At 45.2% G+C, this 17,848-nt stretch overlaps 1 protein-coding gene across 4 annotated transcripts in view; it reads left to right on the top strand.

Annotated features, from left to right (window-relative positions):
* The window catches only part of DENND2B (DENN domain containing 2B), a 1,065,289-nt gene extending 1,047,659 nt beyond the window's left edge, over nucleotides 1-17,630 (top strand). For all 4 annotated transcript variants that reach the window (XM_085648132.1, XM_085648131.1, XM_085648133.1 and 1 more), the window contains 2 exons: nucleotides 1,523-1,609; nucleotides 16,816-17,630. In XM_085648132.1, the coding sequence (XP_085504258.1) occupies nucleotides 1,523-1,609; nucleotides 16,816-16,850 (122 nt within the window). In that variant the 3' untranslated portion in view covers nucleotides 16,851-17,630. The remainder of the gene's footprint in view (nucleotides 1-1,522; nucleotides 1,610-16,815) is intronic.
* The last annotated feature ends 218 nt before the right edge of the window (nucleotides 17,631-17,848 follow it).

The following is a 17,848-nucleotide window of genomic DNA, read 5'->3' as shown; positions in this document are numbered from 1 at the left end:
TGAAATCCAAACCGATTCTGTAGCATGTTACCGAATCACAATTTTGGTTTGGAACCCAATACCAATTTGGTTTTTGAAAGGGGCGTCCCTTCCAAATACTGAATCGGAATGGTAGGTATTAATGTTTTGTGACCAAATTCCAGTTGCAAAACATTAATAATTTACCAACTACCGAAGTGTAGTGGATATGCATTCACAAATGGGAAGGGGACCCCTTTCCATTTGTGAATGTGAAAAACAAGTTTGTTTAAGAGAAGGCAGTGGTCCATGGGACCACTGAGTCTTCTTTAACAACAAAAGGTTTTAAAAAAGAAATGTTTCTTTTTAAATGCATCCCATTATCCTTTAAGGAAAATAGGTAGCATTTTTTTTAAAAGACTGCTTTATTTAGAAGCAATCACAGACATGGTGGTCTGCTGACCCCAGCAGGCCACCATCCATGTGATGGCGTTGATTGCTAATGGGTCGCAAATTGCGATCTACCTCATTGATATTCATTAGGTAGGTCGATTTGCGACCCCATTAGGAATCGCTAAATGAGTTTCATACATTAGGAATAGCGTTTTCCTGATTGCGATTCACAGAAAATCACAATTTCTAATATTGATACACCTTGCCCAAAGTCCATTCGTGTTAATAAGTGATTTTAGATCAATCAAGCACAACTGTTGTGATTGTCTCCTAATGGCTACTCCTCCTACTGACCTAAAAGAAGTTTCATTCTTTTGAGTTCAGTATATCACCTTCATCATTACCCGACATCACCATGGAACACCCATCACTTATGAGCTAGGTCCCCACTGGCATATGTGATGGAAAATACCCTGGCACAAGTAACTGACTGCCCCTCAGGCTTATTCTATAGCTTCCTAGTTAGATGTGATGAAATACTGCACTGACATATAGAATACAGAGGCCCTCTGACTTTAACTATGGTTCTTTTTCATTGGATATGCAGTGACAGGGATATTCTAGGGGAGTATCCACTGGGCCTAGAATTATCTTTGAAAATGTATTGCCACAGACACTGTGAGGAACATTACATCTCTTGGCTAAAACATTGCAAAGAATGTATTTTCTCTCTGGCTCTTAGGAGACCACGGTAAGGAAGTTGGTGGCTTTCTTACTTGTTAATTATCGTGTTAGCAACAGCTCTGGTGGTAAATCGAAAGGGTAAACCCTCTTTTTCAATCCATTTAAAGCTCATTGGTGTCAATTTGTGTTTTGCAGGAATAAGTAGAGGGGGTGATATAAGTTGTACAACAGCAAAATCATCAATTTATCAAAGCAGGATTAGGCAAATGTATTTGACGTCAACTGAATTGAATGAGACTGTGTTCATGGAGACATGACATACTTCTCATTTAACCTCATTTTGTGTTGTTTTTTTTCTTCCATTTTTTCAGTTTGATTCTTGACAGCAGAGACTAAACAAGTTGGAAAGTATTCTATCAATTATTGTGTGTTCTTATGACCAAAGATGTCCTTATAACTGGCTCTCTTGCTTGTTCTGTTTTCCAAGGTCTGTTTGAACAAAGGGTGGAACAGTATTTAGAAGAGCTTCCAGACACCGAGCAAAGTGGAGTTAATAAATTTCTGCGAGGTCTTGGTAAGTGAATTCCTTGTGGAATGATTTAACAAATACAACATGACAAGTTCATGTCAAGAACACACTCCAGGATCACAAAAATGTCCTGAACTTCGATATAGCCCTTTTACTCACACCATTGGACTGCAGCAGCACAACCTCAGATTAGGTGAGAATAGGTGAAAGTTCCCAGGCTCACAATGATCCGAACACTGCATGGTTTCTGCCAGCCGCGGCTGCTGCAGGTAAGAGCGGTGGGACAGGTGAGGGGGGATTTCGAGAGACGACCACGAGGAAAACTTAAATAAATAATACATTTTCCCTTGTGGTCGTCTCTTTAAATCCCCCCCTCACCGGGCCCCACCGCTCTTACCTGCAGCGGCTGGTTTCTGCACTGGAGAAGAGGAGAGCACAAATGGTGACTCCTAAAACCTTTTATTGCAATATTGCCCCTGAACTCTCCCAAAAGATGCAGTATGAAAAATGACACGGTTCACTGAAAAAATATGGAAACCCTTTATATGGGGTACATAAAGGGTATTTTAGCAAACATACGTTTGCATACCTCTTGCCCTTCTCTCACCACTTGTAGATCTTCCTCTTCTTCCCTGGCATTGTTGGTATAATCCTGAGTTATGATAGTCTCCTGAGGGTCTAAAATCTTGCAAGAACGACGCTCATGTGACTCCATAACCATGGCCCGGAAGTCAACCACACACTCTCCTGGCCCCTACAAAAACCTTTCTCATATCCCTCTGTACCTTCTTAATAGAATTAAAATTGCCAATATATCTGGCCATGTCTTTTACAATCTCCTCTCCATAAAGCATTCCATTGGCTTCTCGCCCTGGATCTTTATTTGCCACTTCTGCTAATTTGGGATTAATCTTCATGAAAATGCTTTTTCTCCATTCAATATAAAGGGCATCATCGAATTGCCCAGTAAACAAATTGCCCTCTTCAGCCATTGGCACAACTCCTCAATATTTATTTTGATGTATTCACGTGTGCCTCCTCGCACATATCAAATTTCTTTGTCAAGAGAGCCAAGGCATCCAGCAGCCTATTTGAACAACCTTAAAGGCCCTTGTCCAACCTTTTCCTGGGGCCCCTCCTGATTTATAAAACAAATGCCATAATTTTTGCATCTCGTTCAGGTGTATATGCAACCTTATTGTCCAAAGATGGCCTTGGGCACTCAGATCTCATCTTATTTCCTACTTTCTTAGGCACGAAATGGAAATGTATAAAGCACAACTATTAACCTAGAGTGTCTAGGCGCTGGCTCAGTAAGAAAGACGGCAAAACTGTATGAGAGCAGATTTTTTGGTTAAATAGCCTTGTTTTAAGCGCCTTCCTAAACATTAGTAGATTGTTTTCATGTTTCAGTTCCAAGGGAAGGGTATTCCAGAGTCTGGTTGTGCCTACTAAGAAGCTTCTGTCGCCCCAAACAGCCTTTTTGTATTTGGGCACTACCAAATTGTTTAATGAGGTGGACCAAAGTGGTCTGACCGGAGTATACCATTGGAAACTCTGCCTAAGGAACTCTGGGCCAATTCCGTGGAGAGCTTTGAAAGCAATGCACAAAGCCTTGAAAGTAATGCACTTGCTGGTCTGTAATCAGTGTAGATGTTTTAGCTCAAGCGAGGCAGATTCTTGCTTAGGGATGCCTAGTAGAAGTTGATCCGCCACATTCTGAACGACTTGTAGTTTGGTCAGGCATCTTCTTTTGATATTAATGAAAAGGCTGTTGCAATAGTCAATCTTGCATAAGACCAATGCTAATGTTACAATTTTTTTTTAAAGCATTGAGGTAATTCTGGTCTTACCTAACATTTCACATAATGGCCACAGGATTAGCTGGAGTCCATTTAGGTGACAACTGATGCTGAATAGGATGAGGATCAAACAAAATCTCACCTAGTGGATCCAACAATCGTTTGCTCTTTCTTCGCTTTCTCTTTTTTGTTCTTTTTTATTTTTTACCTCATCCTTATCTGACTCTTCCAAGTCTGAGGAACAACTTTATTTCTACATCACCACTGCTAGAAGATTCATCACAAGCTTCTGCTTTGTGACCACCTTAGTGACCTTTATAGCCATGTCATCCAACTCCAAAAGAGTTGCTTGCTTCCATTTTGCTTAAGTACCTTCACATCGTTTCATTGTTTGGATTTCATCTCTGCTTTCAAGTAAATGCTTTCTTTTTTGCATTACTTTACATCCCCAATCAATGTATCTGCCTTCAGAGCAACCTCCTGTACAGACCAAAACTTCTAATCCTCTGTTCGAATATCTTCAGTCCCTAATTTTGGCAAAAGTCTTTCCAGACGATCATGAAATCTCTTACCTAATTGGGAAGCCAAAGATGTAAAAGCTTGTCTACACAAGCCTGCCCTTTTTCTTCGCTGAACTGTCCCTCTGCAGCGCACTGCTCCATCTTTCTTCATTTCTCAAACATTTACTACCAACTATCTAAATCTTACTCAAAAAAACAACCTTTCCCTATACACTCTTCTCCACAACCTTCCCTCACAATCTCTTCAGAATAACGATGATCTCTGTAAAAAAAAAGTCTCATTTCTCCATAAAATTCCAACTGTTCTTTACGTCTTTTACCAATTTAAAATGGTCGTTGGAGTCAGCTACTCACACTATGGCCAACCAAGAGGTTCAATAATCTAGCGCCTCACCGAACTTCACTTCACAGTCCTAAAATTCCAGGTGAGACGATGCCTGTGATGTCCTGCATGCGGTGCAAGAATCCTAGAATATCAGGTGAGACAGCACTCGCGAAGCAACATACGATGTCATGCTGCAACAGTCATAAAATTCCAAGTGAGACGGCCCCCCGCAAAGCAACACGTGATGTCCAGCACACGCTGCAGCTTTATTTGAACACTTCACGAGCGACAGCTCGTGTGAAAAATGCTGCTATTCCCTATTTTAAGTGCAAATGCCCAATGGTTTCCCACAACAAAATTCGTTTTACCACAGTTAGTTGCTCATACTTAAATCCTTCCTCATAATAAAACGCCGTACAACATTCAAAGCACTTACACATACTTATAATCTGTTAGCTTTTTCTTATTGAAATAAAAAGTTCTTACCATTAGCTTAAATAGTTGGAAATTGGAAATCTTTACAGAAGTAACATTCAGCTAGCAAAATTCACTCTTTAAAGTGACCCCCTCTTATATTCAACCTTTTCATTATGTTTCATAGAAATATTAAGAACTAAATATTATATCAATTAAACCCAATTAAATCTTGTTACTCTAAACGAAGAACGTATCTGTGCATGAGCAGCAACAAAGAAGTAAAATAGCTATATGTTGGAGTCATTTATATTCGTTTAGAATGTTTAGATTCTAATGCTACAGTTAAAGTTCTAGTTGGTTGCTGCTGTGTGTGTGGCAATAACAAGGATAATGCATAATATTGGCCTCCGTGCCTTGCCATAAAATTAAAGCAGCTGTTGAAGGGACAAAATGAAACATTGCTTTTCTTTTCTTATGCTTCCTTTTTCTACCTCTATGATGACTAGCAGCATGGATTTATTTATGGCAACATGTTTATGTTTTGCACTCCTTAATTATGGAAAAGTTAAAGTCCTTCTGCACAGTTTTTTAATGATTTTAAAAACTGACTTGCATTAAATTTATAATAATATCTTCTTGCAACACATATCTAACTGCTTTTTTTTAATGTATTTAATTTTGCACTAGATATTCTATTTTTATTCTTTCATATGAAGGAGCTGCACACCAAGAATTTAAGTGGTTTATGGGAAAGGTGATGGTGTGTCCATGTATTATAAGGGATAAATTACCCCCTGCTGTACTTGATAAGGATATTGCAAGTGACCTTGGAGTTCCATAAAAAAGGAACTCTGCCATCAACCTCTTTCCTCTATATGGTCATGGAACCTCTTGGTGACTTGCAATATCTTTATAATGTATGACAGGGAGTACTTTATCCCATATATAAAATACATATGATTCTCTAATCCCTGTATAAACTGCAGTCTCTAATTTCTTTATAATCATCACTGTAAAAAAAAGACATCAGAACTCGAATTATAAGTTGTTACAGTCGAGTTCTGATGTCACAATGCCTTCTGCCAGAGCCAGCAGCCCAGGTGAAAGACAGGTCAGGTCTAGTCACGGAGCATAATTGGAGCAGCTCTTTAAAGAAATGAAACATTGCTTTTATTTTTTTATGCTCAATTCTAATAGCATACAATGGCAGGCAGAGAGAATATGTTTATTTTTTGCGTTCCTTAAGAGAAAAGCTAGAATCTTTCTTCATTTTTCTACACATTCTGTGCGAATGCAGTTTCTCTTTAAAAATAAAAAATAAAGAACACGTATTGAACTGTTTTTAATATCTGTTTGTAACAAATATCTAAAAGGTTTTTGATGTTTCATTTTGCACAATAAAATTAGTACCATTGAGTTGGGTAGCAATAAACATTTGTTATTCAGCACCATGGTGACCTAAGGGATGTACCTTCAGCCTGTGTCAAATTTCAGTTACACTGGCATTATGCATTACACTTACGTGAAAATATGCCCTTAGGGCACATCTCGTAATTACGCTGCTATTTGCAGCAAAATTATAAAGCAGAAGTACAGGAGCACCGCAAACAACCAGAAACGGCGGCTGTTCGTGACAATTGTGTTTTTTCACGCTACTTTTTTAGTGCAAAATACTTGCTATGTCAAAAGTTAATACTAATTTCTTGGTACTAAAATGTAATGTTGAATGACAGATTTGCTTTTCACGTAATTTTGCTGAAATTTCATGTAGTTACCCAAACGTAAATGACACAAATTTCACACACCCTATGTACTTTATAATTATACATGTTAGAGGAGGAGCCTAGCGCGCAACCAAGATGGCCGCGTAGGTGCGAGGCTCCCGAGGACCTCCGCGACCTCCTATAACTATCCTGAACATATCCTGTCCCAGATGAGGGGACTGTGTTGGTGAGCCCGAGCTGAGGTGGCGCCCGTTTTCCGCTTCCAAATCGGACCTCGGACACCGACTTTACCACCGATCGAGGTTTGCGGCCTTCTCCTAGCCGAACCCCGGATTTGCGTTGTGGGGCGATCCAGTGACGAAGTGAATAACAGCGGCGGGCAGGGCTTGGTGGCTCGCGGAACCCGCACTTTCACTTTCGCTTTCGTACCCTCCTGGCTGTCTATGCGAGGTTGGGTCACGGGGCTTTGTGTGTTGGTGTGGCCTCTCTGGGGGACCCCGCCTGCCCGCCAGCTGTGATCCGCCCTGCAGATCTGGGGTGGCACCCCCCCGGAGCCCGTGGACCGGCTTGCCTGCCCTTCACGACGTGGCTGGTGCGATCGGGAGACTGGGACCATGGCCACGAAACAAGATGGCGATCGGGCAAAGGTAAAATCGACCCGGCGTGGCGCAGCCCAACAGTCCAACAGCATGGATCGCTATACCCTCTAGAAGGGGTCTCCTGAGGTGCCCCGCAAGTCCCCTGAGGGCCCTACTGATGCCCCCGATCTGCCCACGGATCTGACTCTGCGGGATGTCATGGGCGCCATCGCCGAGATGAAGGCCTCTGTGGGCCAGCGTTTTGACACACTGGCGCAGAAGATCGACTCGGTCCTCGTAGATGTTGGCCTGATAAGGGCCGATCTCTCCAAGACCAACGACCGAGTTGATTCTTTGGCCCACACCGCATCGGGCCTTACGACAGATGTGGCGGCCCTGCAAACGGAGGTGCGCCGACTTGCTCGGGCGAGTGCGCTAATGGATCGTCGCCTGGAGGACTCCGAGAGTCGGGCCCGGCGTAACAACATCCGTATCATCGGGGTGCCTGAGGGACGTGAGGAAGCGGCGGCGGATCTTTTCGTGGAAGACCTGATCGTCAACCATCTCCAGCCACGGGGGCTGAGTAAATTCTTTGCTGTGGAGAGAGCCCACAGGGTTCCCGGGGGAAGGCCTAAGGTCGGAGCCGCTCCGAGACCTCTCATCGCCCGGATTTTTAATTTTCGGGACAGAGACGCTATCCTGCAATCCTCCAGACTACAGGGACCGCTTAGACTTGATAATATGGATATTAATTTTTATCCTGATTTCACCCCTGCGGTCCAGAAACAGAGGCTGAGCTTCCTTGGTGTCAAGCGCCGTCTTCGGGACCTAAACATCAAGTACGCCATGCTCTTCCCAGCTAAGCTGCGAGTGGAGGTGGAAGGTCGCACACACTTTTTTGATCGTCCCGAAGCGGCCGGGGACTGGCTGGATACTCTGTCTGGAGATCGGGATCGGGGTGGCGGGGGGGAGCGGCCGGGGGAGAGGGCTCGCCGGATCAAGACTGAGGGACTAATATTAGGCCTCGCTCGGGACAAAAATGATGCCACTTTTTGACTATACGTCGGATTGCTTAATTTCCCCTCCTATGGAGGTTGTGTGGGGTCTCTTGGGGGTTCTCCCTCCTCCTCTGGGGGTCTAGTTAGTTTAACTATCTATGGGGCGACAGGCACACTGCACATTGGGGGGGCTGTCTGGGCTCATGCAGGGGTGCAGGGAGGGTGGAATTTGGTTGGGGTGGGTGGGTAGGGATGGGGCGTTGTTTGTTATTCTCACAAGGCAACCCTTTTTTTGTGTAGGCTCTACTGTGCTCTCGGGGGGACGAATGATGGTCTTTGTGTATGATGGGGGGTAGGGAATTGACTTTGTTGTCTTGGAACGTTAATGGACTGGGGGACAGGATCAAACGAGGTGTGGTCCTACAGTATCTGAAGCGACTCTCGCCTGATGTGGTCTTCCTGCAGGAGACACACCTTATTGGCAATTCCTTCTGCGCCATGAATCGGCGTGGCTACCGCCTTGTGGCCCACTCGGGCTTCACGTCAGGCTCGAGGGGTGTGGGTATCATGGTAAAGAACTCGCTCCCGTTAGAAATTGATGAGGTGCTCCATGATGACAGGGGACGTTACACTGTCTTGGTGGGGAGAATGGAGGGCAAAGTGGTTGTCTTTGTGTCAGTGTACGTCCCACTGGGGTTGCAGTCGACCACCTTTGCAGATCTGGGGCGCCTCCTCCTTGGCCTTCCGGGGGGGCTTCTGGTGGTGGGGGGGGATTTCAACGCGGTGGTTTCTGGAACTGTGGATCGTCACCCCCCTAGGGACCTCCCCCGGGCACAGGCGTGGCTATCCGGCCTCTTGGATACACTGGGATTGGTGGACTGCTGGCGCTTAAAACATCCCACACAGTTGCAATACACTTTCCACTCGGGGGCCCATGGTAGTCTCTCACGGCTTGATTATGTCCTTGTCCTGGCGGCCCATGTCGGGAGGGTGGGGGAAGTGCGCCATTTGGCACGGGGTATCTCGGACCACTCCCCGCTATTGTTGCATGTTGATGTCTTTCCGAGGGCTGAGAGCAGGGTGGTCCCAATCAACTCCTGGTACCTGCGCGACCCCACCATTCGCGCTGACTTGATTAAATCCCTCCAGCGCTATTTTGAGGAGAATGTGGGGTCAGTGCCTTCAGCTATCTCCCTGCGGGAGGCCTTCAAAACAGTACTTAGAGGGGAGGCCCTATCCCTTATTTCCCACGCCCGGAGGCGTGAGCGGGAAGAGGTGACCCGGGTGGAGGCTGAAATAGCGGAGCTGGAGGGTAATCTAGAAGATGGGGTGACGGACGCTGCACTACATGTCCTCCAGCTCAAGCAGGCGGCGTATAGGGCCCTCGTTACGGAGGCGGCCAGGGGCCTTAGTAGAGAGCAACAGGGGCGGCTGTATGATGTGGGTGATAAGGCTGGTAAACTGATAGCGTGGTTGGATAAAAAGGAAAGAGCGAATCGTGTGGTCCCACTGATTGAGAAAACGAATGGTGTGTGTGTAACTGAACCAGAAGAAATTGTCTCATGCTTCGCGGAGTATTTCCGCGAGGTGTATTCCCCGGTCTCTTCTTGCTCGGAAGAGGATTCCCGTGCCCTGCTCAGAGATATCGCACTGCCTTCCCTGTCCGGGGAGGACAGGGTGTTGCTGGACGCCGCTCCCGCCTCCGACGAAATTGCCCTCGCCATACGCTCGGTCGCTTCTGGCAAGGCCATGGGCCCGAATGGTATCCCTATCGAGCTGTACAAGCTGCGACCGGATACATTGGCGCCTCACCTCCGTGCAATGTTCCTTGCGGCCCACTCAGTGGGCTCCCTCCCGCTTGACCAGCGTCTGGCTACAATCGTGGTGATCCACAAGGAAGGGAGACCTCGAGATCGGGTTACTTCTTATCGGCCTATCTCACTACTGAATGCGGAGCCTAAAATTCTCGCTAAGGTACTCGCCAATCGGCTGGTCGGTGTGGTGGGAGATCTGGTTCATCAGGACCAGTCTGGCTTCATTCCCCATCGCAATGCAGCCCTTAATCTTCGGCGTTTGCATGGGGTGCTTGCGCGCGTCCCATTCATACGGGAACCGGCCATTCTGGCGTCCTTAGACGCCACCATGGTGTTTGATACGCTTGAGTGGCCATACATCTGAGCGATGCTTGCTAAGTTCGGGTTTGGCCCAGGATTCATCAGTTGGGTCAAATTGCTGTATGCGGGCCCATTGGCACAGGTGGTCGTGAACGGAAGAGTATCGGCCCCGTTCGAGCTGGGCCGGGGCACGCGGCAGGGCTGTCCCCTGTCGCCGCTTCTTTTTGCGCTTGCCTTGGAGCCCCTGGCGGAGTGGCTGCGGTTGGAGCCTTCCATCCGAGGTCTCCGTTGGACCCCCGAGTATGAGGATCGCGTATCCCTATACGCTGATGACATCCTTCTGTACCTAGCCTCCCCACGCAAATCATTTATAGTCCTAGTTGATGTTTTACACTCGTTTGGTCGTAACTCCGGTCTCGTCATCAATTGGGCTAAATCGTGTGTGTATGTTCTCTCTGGGGAGGCTCCTATTCTCCCGCGGGGCTGTCCGATCCAGATCGCCCCGCAGGGATTTCGGTACCTGGGTGTCTTCATTACTCTGGACCCGGAGGCCCGGTATGAACGGAATCTGCTTCCCCCCCTCCAGCGTCTGCGGGTAGATGTCGCACGCTGGCGGCGCCTGCCGCTTTCGCCGCTCGGCCGGGCAGCATTGTTCAAGATGATGTCTCTGCCGCGTTTTCTGTACGCTTTGCAGAACACTATGGACTTGGTCCCGGCGCGCTACTTCCGCGAGGTGGAGAGTCTGCAACGCCGCCTGTTCTGGGACGGGAGGCCGCGCATTGCTCTGGCTAAGCTGACGCTCCCATGGTTTGACGGGGGGATTGCCCTCCCGGATATTAAACGGTACTATTGGGCCTCCCAGCTCGCTGCCATTAACCATGGCCTCTACGGGCCCGCCTTAAACCCGGCTTTTGAAATGGACAAGATGCTCCTGCCAGGTGGCGACTACAATCGAGCGCTCTACTCTAGCGCGCCCGACGCTCGTCTGACGGGCCCCACGCGTGTCATGGTGCAAGTCTGGCACGCGGCCAATGCAGCTATGGGGTGGAAGGACCGTTTGACCCGGGCATCACCACTATACGCGTCTGAGCGGTTAGGTTCCCTGTGGACCTCTAAGGGCTTTGAGAAGTGGGACATGATAGGTATCAGTAAAGTGGGGGATCTTTGGACGAGGGGAGGATTTAAAACGTTCGATATGCTGCAGACGGAATTTCAGTTGCAGGGCAGTGAATACTTCCGGTATTTGCAGGTCCGTCATGCGCTGGGTTCCGTCTTCATGGATGTTGCCTCCATCCCGGAATATTCCCCCCTGGAAGATAGAGTGCTGGATGGGCATGTCCCGGACAGCACGATCTCACTTATATATAAAAAGCTGATAAATGACCGCTCGGGCCTGTTGACTGCCCTTCGTGCGGCTTGGGTTGCCGACGGGCTGGAGCTGGACGACGAGGACTGGACCTCCGCGGTGGCTTCCCCGAAGGAGGTGGCCATACCGGCTCGCCTTCGCTTCGTCCAGCTCAAGATACTCCACCGGGTCTACATGACGGGGCCAAAGCTTCTGCGTATGGGCTATGCCGGAGATGGGTTATGTAAGCGTGGGTGTGGTGCTTTGGGGACCTTTATGCATATTTTGTGGGAGTGCCCGGAGGTAGAGGGGTTCTGGCGTGGTGTACATGAGGTGCTGCGTCTGGTTACGCATGTGGCGCTGTTGCCTGAAGCGAGAAGATGCCTGTTGAATGTGTGGGAACCGACTGATTACTCAGCGCCGCAGACGTGGTGGGTGACTCTGGGATATATGGTAGCCAAGCGTGATATTGCTCAACTGTGGGGATCCCAGAGGCCCCCGACGGTCTCGGCCTGGAAAGAACACATGGACTGGTGCATGTTTCGCGAAAAAGTGGTGTATGTGGCGAGGGGTAAGCCTGGGACATGGGTGAAAGTATGGGGCCTCTGGAACGCCTACCGCGGGGGTATCTGTGCGCCGCCGCTGCTGCCTGATCCCTCGCCAGCCCCATCCCCTTAGCCGACTCATTCCCCCGCTGCCGGGCATTGGGTTCCCCCAGTCCTCGCTTTGCTCTCTTCCCCCTCTTCACACTTCTGTGTATAGTTGGGATCCCCCCTCTTGGGGAGCACGTACTGCTATTTTTGATTGTGGGTTGCCTTGTGGGTGTGGTTTTAATTTTTGTTGTTTTAATTTAAAATGAAACCGCATAATGGGGCCTGGATGATGTGGTTTTTCGACATTGTTATTTATTGAGAAATGCTCCTCCTGTAATACCACGTGTTCCATGTATATATGTCGTGTGTTCCTACTATTGCTAGCGGCCGGCCGGAAGGTTGTGGGCCCATACTTGTATACTTTTAAGACCTGTAATAAACGGTTTCAAAAAAAAAAAAAAAAAAAATTATACATGTTAGTTTGTCTGTCTGAAGTACCTGGGCTACCGAACATAACATCATATCTGACCTTCAGTATGGATTCAGGCCTCGTAGACCGACTGTCGACCAGGCCTGAATCTATACATGGTCTTGGGTAAGACACAGTAGCACATAAAGTCTCCATACATCTCGCTTTCACGGATCTTACCTCTGCTTTTGACCTGGTAAACCGATACAAATTATGGAGGAGTATTCTAGCTACGGGGGCTGATCGGGACATAGTCTATTTTCTAAGTGCCCTCCATGCTCACACAATGGAAACAGTCAGGTCCACTAATGATTCAAATTGCATGCAATGTTTTGAAACTGGAAGGGGGTCAGACAGGGATGCATTTTGCCCCCATTTGTATTTACATTAATAAGCTCAAACAGGTTTTAGTGGACGCCCGGGCTGATTGCCCGCAGAAAGGAGTGTCCGCTCACTGCCCGTCCATCCTGCTTTATGCAGATGACGCAATGTTAATGACAAAAACTGGAAGGGGTTTGCAAGCCCACATTGACACCTTTATGGGCTTCATGGAGGAGCTCGATCTAAGTATTAATACTAGAAAATCTCATGTGATTGTGGTGGGAGATAGTACAACGAAATCAATTAATTTAAAAACTTTTAATGTAGGGTCTCAGACTCTAAGGTGAAAGCATTTTCATATCTGGGTGTCATGTTCGATTCAAACTTGTGTTGGAATGCCCTGCTAAGAAGAAAAAAGATGAATTTAATAAGAACTAATGCGTCTGTATGGAGGTTTGCCTCTAGATTGGATAGGAGTCCGATTAAGGCACAAGCGCACGTTTATTTCGCACAATGTGTCCCCAAAGTGTTATATGGGAATGACATTTGGGGGTATATCAAGCATAATTCTTTTCTGGTGGTCGAAAACACATTCTTAAAGTGTGTTCTCTGTGTTTCCCAATGTATTTGCTCCTTTACAGTGCATGAAGAATTAGGGGTAAGCTACCTTCCTGACGCTTCGTCCTCTCTTACATTGGGTAGATATTTGGTCTAAAGGTAAAACTCAGCTGAATAAGGAGGTCTTGGTAGACTACCTCTTCCTTTACTACGCCCTCCAAATCTGCCTCAACTACATCAAAGAATCATTGCAGAGCTTAGGGAGGGCTGAGCTATTCACCAACCCAGGGGGGCTGTTAAGGCGGACCAGATTTGGGATCAGAGATAACTTTCTGAAACGGAGGTCAATAGATAGGGAACAAGTGGCTCTACAGAGGCCCTTGGTGCGTGGGTATGCCCTGCTGAAATCGACTCAATGTATAGAGCCCTACCTTACCATTGCAGCCGGTAACTATGATCGTTATCTTCTTACCAGGTTTAGGCTCAACCTGATACCCCAGCTGTTGGCATCACGATGGAGTTGGAAGGACGTTCATTTATTAGCACCCTGTGGCTGTGACCAGGTGTCACCACAGGTCACTATGTTCTTTATCATGTTCTGCAGATATTATGATGTGCCTAAGAAAGCCTGAATTGTCCCCCTGTTAAAGGTTCGTCAATTCAAACAAGTTTGACCTGCCCTTCTGTTTTTACAACTGCTCTCAGTAGATATTATTTTTAATATAGCCTGTTTTTTAAAAGTCGCAATGAGACTAAGGAAATCTACAGATGTCTGATGATTTTACGGTGTTGATAGCCTCTTATGATGTTGCTTTTTAAGGTTGTAATTTTTTTTACTGTGTATGAGTGTATATATTTATAGCTTTGTTGTGTTTATTGTGGCGCCTTTATGGTTTTTACTATAACCGAATAAAGCTAATTGACTGTTTGAAGTAGCACAATGGAGGTCCTTCATGGACTCTTTTGACCTTAGCACCAATTTCAATCAGTGTCACATAATTATTGTGGGCCGTATATCAACAAAAACGTGAACTTTAAAGGTTAAGGATAGAATTGTATGCAAGGTCCATTCTTTTTGCTACCTTGGTGTCATGTTGAAATCTACCAATAATTGGTTAACTCTTGTTACTCACAAAAAACATTTATTTTCATGAACTATATCTGAAGTATAGGACTTTGCCACTGGACTCGGTAGTCCATTGAGGCGATGCCTAAAATGTGTCAGGCTGTGTGTGTTGCCATTGCCCCTTATGGGTGTGATATTTGGGGATTGCAAACGATGGAAACTGTTTTTTAGATGTCTTTTATCCCTCCCACACAGTTTTGCCTCATTCATTGCTCATGAGGAACTGGGCCATGGTTACATATCAGATGCGATTCACTTATACCCTCTTCGGCCCTGGCTATCAGTTAGGATAAAATCTGTGGCTACTCTGAACTAATCCATAGTCAGAGATTGTTTAGGCCTGAATTTAGCTAGAAAAGTCGTTTGGTTAAGGTGCATTGAGTCTACTTTCTGTAACCGCTGCCTTCATGAGTCATTTTCTGGACCCGAAGTTATTGTTAGGCAGTTCTGGCCAGGGCAAAGTATACCTTTTAACTATGGATAAAGACCAGTCGTGAGAAGGACTATTTAAACCTGCAGTGCGATCTCTTCTTCTGTTAAAAACTGTACCTTCTATTGAACCTTGTCTAGTATATGTAACAAGAAACAAGTATTGTTTTCTATTAACCCGTTTTAGGATAAATCGAATTCACGGTCAGCTTGCTTTCCCCAAAAGCTGGAATTATGTTCCTTAATTAGCCCCCTGTGGATGTGAGTCTGGCCCTTCACAAGAAAACTATCAGCTTCATTTTATTTGTGGATTTTTTAAGCAACTTCATAGGCACTTTTTAGTTCCTTTGTTGAAAGAGAAGAAATTCACTCAGGCTAGTTCTGTCCTACTGTATTTACAAATATTGCAAGATCACCAAACTTGCTTAGGATTTTTTACTGCAGCTGTTAAAACGAGATTGATGATTGATTTATAAACTTATTTTTTATTTTTATATACTGATGGATGTACTGTGATGCGTTCTTTTGTGTTTTTCTTTAATAAAGCCAAATAAAGATTATTTGATTGATTGATTCACTCTTTTTAGACCAGAGGATCCAAGAGACCTTCGAGTTGAGCCAGAGCCATACATCTGTCTCAGCCTTGACTCGAGCCTCCAGTGGCTCGTCCACCTCTATCACACAATGACACTTAAGGGAAAGACATAGAAAGGACAGTATTTGACCCTGCTCTAACAATTTGGTAAAGCAGTAGTACCAGCACCACAGTGAAAAAAAGACATCTGATTTGGTGCTCAGTGTACATAGAGTGATCAGGCAACTATAAAGATGCAAGTAATACATTACTGTGCTCTGTTTGTTGTATTATACCAAAGAGGGCTGCAGTAGTATGAGCATGCATAGCCGATTGTACTGCAGCCCGAGGGTCACCTAAGAAAAGTGGAAATTGCCACAAGAACTGGTATTACCACACATAGTCCGAATGGTAAAGCCCCATTTTTCAGCCCTTTAAGAATTCACCAGATTTTAGCTGGTGAATTGTCTGGAAGGGATAGGTGGGAAAATGGGAGTGAAGTATTCCTGCATCTCCTGTAATTCCTGATTCAGATGACAATACTGTTTACAGCCAAAAAGCAAATTAGACCAAAGTTGTAATGAGGACCTGTGTCTCTATGTGTTTCTACATGTATGCTGGTCTATGTACATGGGTATCTTTATATCTGTTGGACACCAGAGTGCTTTTTATGTCGATTTGTCTGTGTTTCGTACCTGCTTTGTTGTTTTTTGGTGTGTTGCTCAGTTTGGGCATGTATTTCAGTAGGCGTGTTATATATCTCTATATACATCCCCATCTGCATCCCTCTATGACTTTCTGAATAGTTTTGTGGAACAGTATGTGAATTTCTAGGTATACCTGTACTTCTGGGTCCTGTAAGCTGTTCACTCTATCTGTCTTTGTCCCTGCATGTTTATTGGTCTGTTTCTATTTGTAGGTCTGTTAATCTAATGGCATGGGAGTCTGTGGGTGTGATGGATGTGTTTGCATAGATGTCTGTGCGCCTGTGACTCTGTCTGCATATGTGAATTAATGTGTGAACCATGTGGTGATATGTGTATGTATTCTGAGTGGGTCTGTACAGATGTATTGTACAAACACCAAACTTTTTGGTTTTGTCAAATCTTGCTTTTCTCTTTCGCATTTACAGTGTGCTGTCCATTTGTCATGCAGACCAGTGCCTAGCTTATGAGTAACATCCAGATGTCTGCTTATGTTTGGGGAGTTGAGAATATTTATCACAGACTGAAATACGTAACCACCTCCATGCACTATTTCTCTTAACACTGTAGTCTTAACTTAGTTCCAGCTATCACTCAGCAGATGACAAGACAACAATCAAATCCTAACTGCTGCTTTTTTCTTTTTGCTACAGGAAATAAAATGAAGTTTCTTCATAAGAAGAATTAATGACCTTCTACTGACATATATATATTTGTATAGATACAAATGTGTATAACAAAAGACTATTTAAGACATTGTGCATAGAACCTCTGAAGAATTTCAAATCCAGAGAAAAGGACAAAACAGGACAACATAAGCTGACTGAAGATTCAAGTGACTGCTAATGCTGCTTGACAATGTGCCAACGAAACAAAGAATGCACACAACGGTTCTTTATGTGTTTGGATTTATAAATATATATATATTTGTAAATATGTTGTAAGCTTTCTGAACTTGTACTTTTTATACTGAACAAGGAAAAATGTGGTAAATGTGTTTATTAGCCCAAAAGTGACAGTTGCATCTTTGGTAGGAATGGATGTTATGCTTGGTGGAAATAAATAACCAATGATGTGCCTCTGACTGTCTCTAAAGAACCACTGCCGCCAAAGGATGCTTGTAGGGAATATCTGCATCTGAACTTCCAGTACTGTGGTAATGAATGAGTTCACTAGTAATGCAATGAGATTTGTTGTGTGAGAGGATTTAGTGGTGTATGTTACAGAGTTTATATTTTAGTTTTCCATTGAATAACGAGAAAATAAAAAAAGCATCAAGCTATTCTGCAGCAAGGTACTGGGTTTAAAATCACAAAGTTTCCAATTATGGTCAGTAAACTGGTTGTATACGTTCTGCACTATGCGAAAAATGAAGAAGATTTCCTAGTATTTTGCCTTACAGGCTGCAACAATGAGGTACAACCTTTCAAAATGTATGTATGTCTATTAAACTTTGTAAATATACGTCCTTTCGACTAAAGATGTCATTTATTCATAACAAGCTTATTGCACACGCAAACTTGACCACAAACTCCTCTCTTTTATTATCGCATATCTGGCTTAAAGAGGTAAGAGGACAGCTCCTGGTGCTGCAGTAACCGATGGTGGTGCAAAGCACCTGTGAGGGAGCAAGCAACAAATGAGCAAGCAACAAATGAGCACGGGTGAGCAGGCAGCACAGAAAGA

This window comes from Triturus cristatus, chromosome 3_2, assembly GCF_964204655.1.
Source record: "Triturus cristatus chromosome 3_2, aTriCri1.1, whole genome shotgun sequence".
Classification (NCBI taxonomy): Eukaryota; Metazoa; Chordata; class Amphibia; order Caudata; family Salamandridae; genus Triturus; species Triturus cristatus.
This window is presented reverse-complemented; position numbering and strand designations above follow the sequence as displayed.